Here is a 2,026-nt window from a genome sequence, read left to right on the forward strand (position 1 = left end):
AGTGAATATTGATCAAAGATTTTGTATATTCCACACATTCTGAAGGAAATTTTATTGCATAAATATAATGATACTGAAATAAATTTAATAATTATTATAGATTTTTTTAAGATTCTTATAATATTTCTGATGTCTTCTAAGGTGAGAGCTCATGAGAAGTATTTTTCCACATTCTTCATATTTGTAAATATTTTCTTTAGAATGAGTTCAGGGAAGATGAAGTGTTGAGGATTTGGTTAAGAAATTGTCACCATCTTTACATTTATAAGGCTTGGCTCAGACGTGAGTTCTCTGATGAACATTAATAGAAAGCAAAGGGTAAAAGACAATACATTTTTAATATTTCTGAGATTTATCTCTAGTATGGATTCTCTGATGAACACTAAGAGAAGAGCCATGCCTAAAGCATTTTGCACATTCATCACATTTATAAGGTTTTTCTCCAGTATGGATTCTCTGATGAACATGAAGAGATGATCGATTCCTGAAGTACTTCCCACAGTCATCACATTGATAAGGTTTCTCTCCAGTATGGATTCTCCTATGACATTGAAGATGGGAGGACTTAATAAAGGACTTTCCACATTCATCACATTTATAAGGTTTTTCTCCAGTATGGATTCTACAATGAATATGAAGAGATGCTCCATCCCTGAAGTACTTTCCACATTCATTACATTTATAAGGTTTCTCTCCAGTATGGATTCTCCTATGACATTGAAGATTGGAGTACTGGACAAAGGACTTTCCACATTCATCACATTTATAAGGTTTCTCTCCAGTATGGATTCTCCTATGACATTGAAAATGGGAGGACTTACCAAAGGACTTTCCACATTCATCACATTTATAAGGTTTTTCTCCAGTATGGATTCTCTGATGAACATGATGATATGATCCATCTCTAAAGTACTTTCCACAGTCATCACATTGATAAGGTTTCTCTCCAGTGTGGATTCTCCTATGACATTTAAGATTGGTGGACCGGACAAAGGACTTTCCACAGTCATCACATTTATACGGTTTCTCTCCAGTATGGGTTCTTCTATGACATTGAAGATGGGAGGACTGGACAAAGGACTTTCCACAGTCATCACATTTGTAAAGTTTCTCTCCAGTATGTATTCTCCTGTGACATTGAAGTTCGGAAGAATGAACAAAGGATTTTCCACATTCATCACATTTATAAGGTTTCTTTCCAGTATGGATTCTCCTATGACATTGAAGACTGGAGGACAGGACAAAGGAATTTCCACAGTCATCACATTTATAAGGTTTCTCTGCAGTATGGATTCTCTGATGAACATGAAGAGATAAGCACCTAGTAAAGCATTTTCCACATTTATCACATTTATAAGGTTTCTTTCCTATATGGATTCTGTGGTGAACATGAAGGGATGAACTTTTCCTAAAGGATTTTTCACATTCATCACATTTATAAAGGTTCTCTCTCATATGGATTCTTTGATGAATATGAAGGTATGAAAGTTTGGTATAGGACTTTCCACAATCGTTACATCTGTATGGCTTCTTTTCTGCAGTGTGATTTGGATCATTCTGAATGATATTTGAATTGAAATCAAATAATTTATTACATTCTTTAATCTTGCAAAATTTTATTCCTGTATACTTCATATTGTCCATCTCCAGATTTAAGGATTCAATTGTTACCTTCTTACATCCAGCACCTCTGAGTCTCTCATAAATTTCTTGAGTACTAGTTCCATTATTCTGAATACAGTTTGAGAATTCATTAAGAATTTGGTCATGGTGTTTGCTTGTCCTGTGCTTCTCTTGGCTATGTTCATGTTTGTGCAAAGAAGTGTTTGAGTACTTATGAAAAACTTTCTGTTGTTCATGGTTTTCAAAATGATTAACGGTTGAGCATGTACTTATGTGAGAATTACTAGGAATTACATCATTAGTAGAGTAAGTCCATGAGTCCTTGCCATTAACAGGTATTTCAAACTGACTATTCAGGTAATTATTTACAAAAGAAAACTTAGAAATGTCATTACCAACATCA

General features: G+C 34.2%; 1 protein-coding gene across 1 annotated transcript; it reads right to left on the reverse strand.

The window, feature by feature from the left end:
- Positions 1–336: 336 nt before the first annotated feature.
- LOC131900941 (zinc finger protein 664-like) lies at positions 337–1,644 on the reverse strand. The gene has a single exon (XM_059252251.1). The coding sequence runs from the start codon at positions 1,642–1,644 to the stop codon at positions 337–339; it is 1,308 nt and encodes a 435-aa protein (XP_059108234.1).
- Positions 1,645–2,026: the final 382 nt, after the last annotated feature.

The sequence above is a fragment of the Peromyscus eremicus genome, unplaced genomic scaffold, assembly GCF_949786415.1.
Source record: "Peromyscus eremicus unplaced genomic scaffold, PerEre_H2_v1 PerEre#2#chrX_unloc_1, whole genome shotgun sequence".
In the NCBI taxonomy this organism is placed as follows: Eukaryota; Metazoa; Chordata; class Mammalia; order Rodentia; family Cricetidae; genus Peromyscus; species Peromyscus eremicus.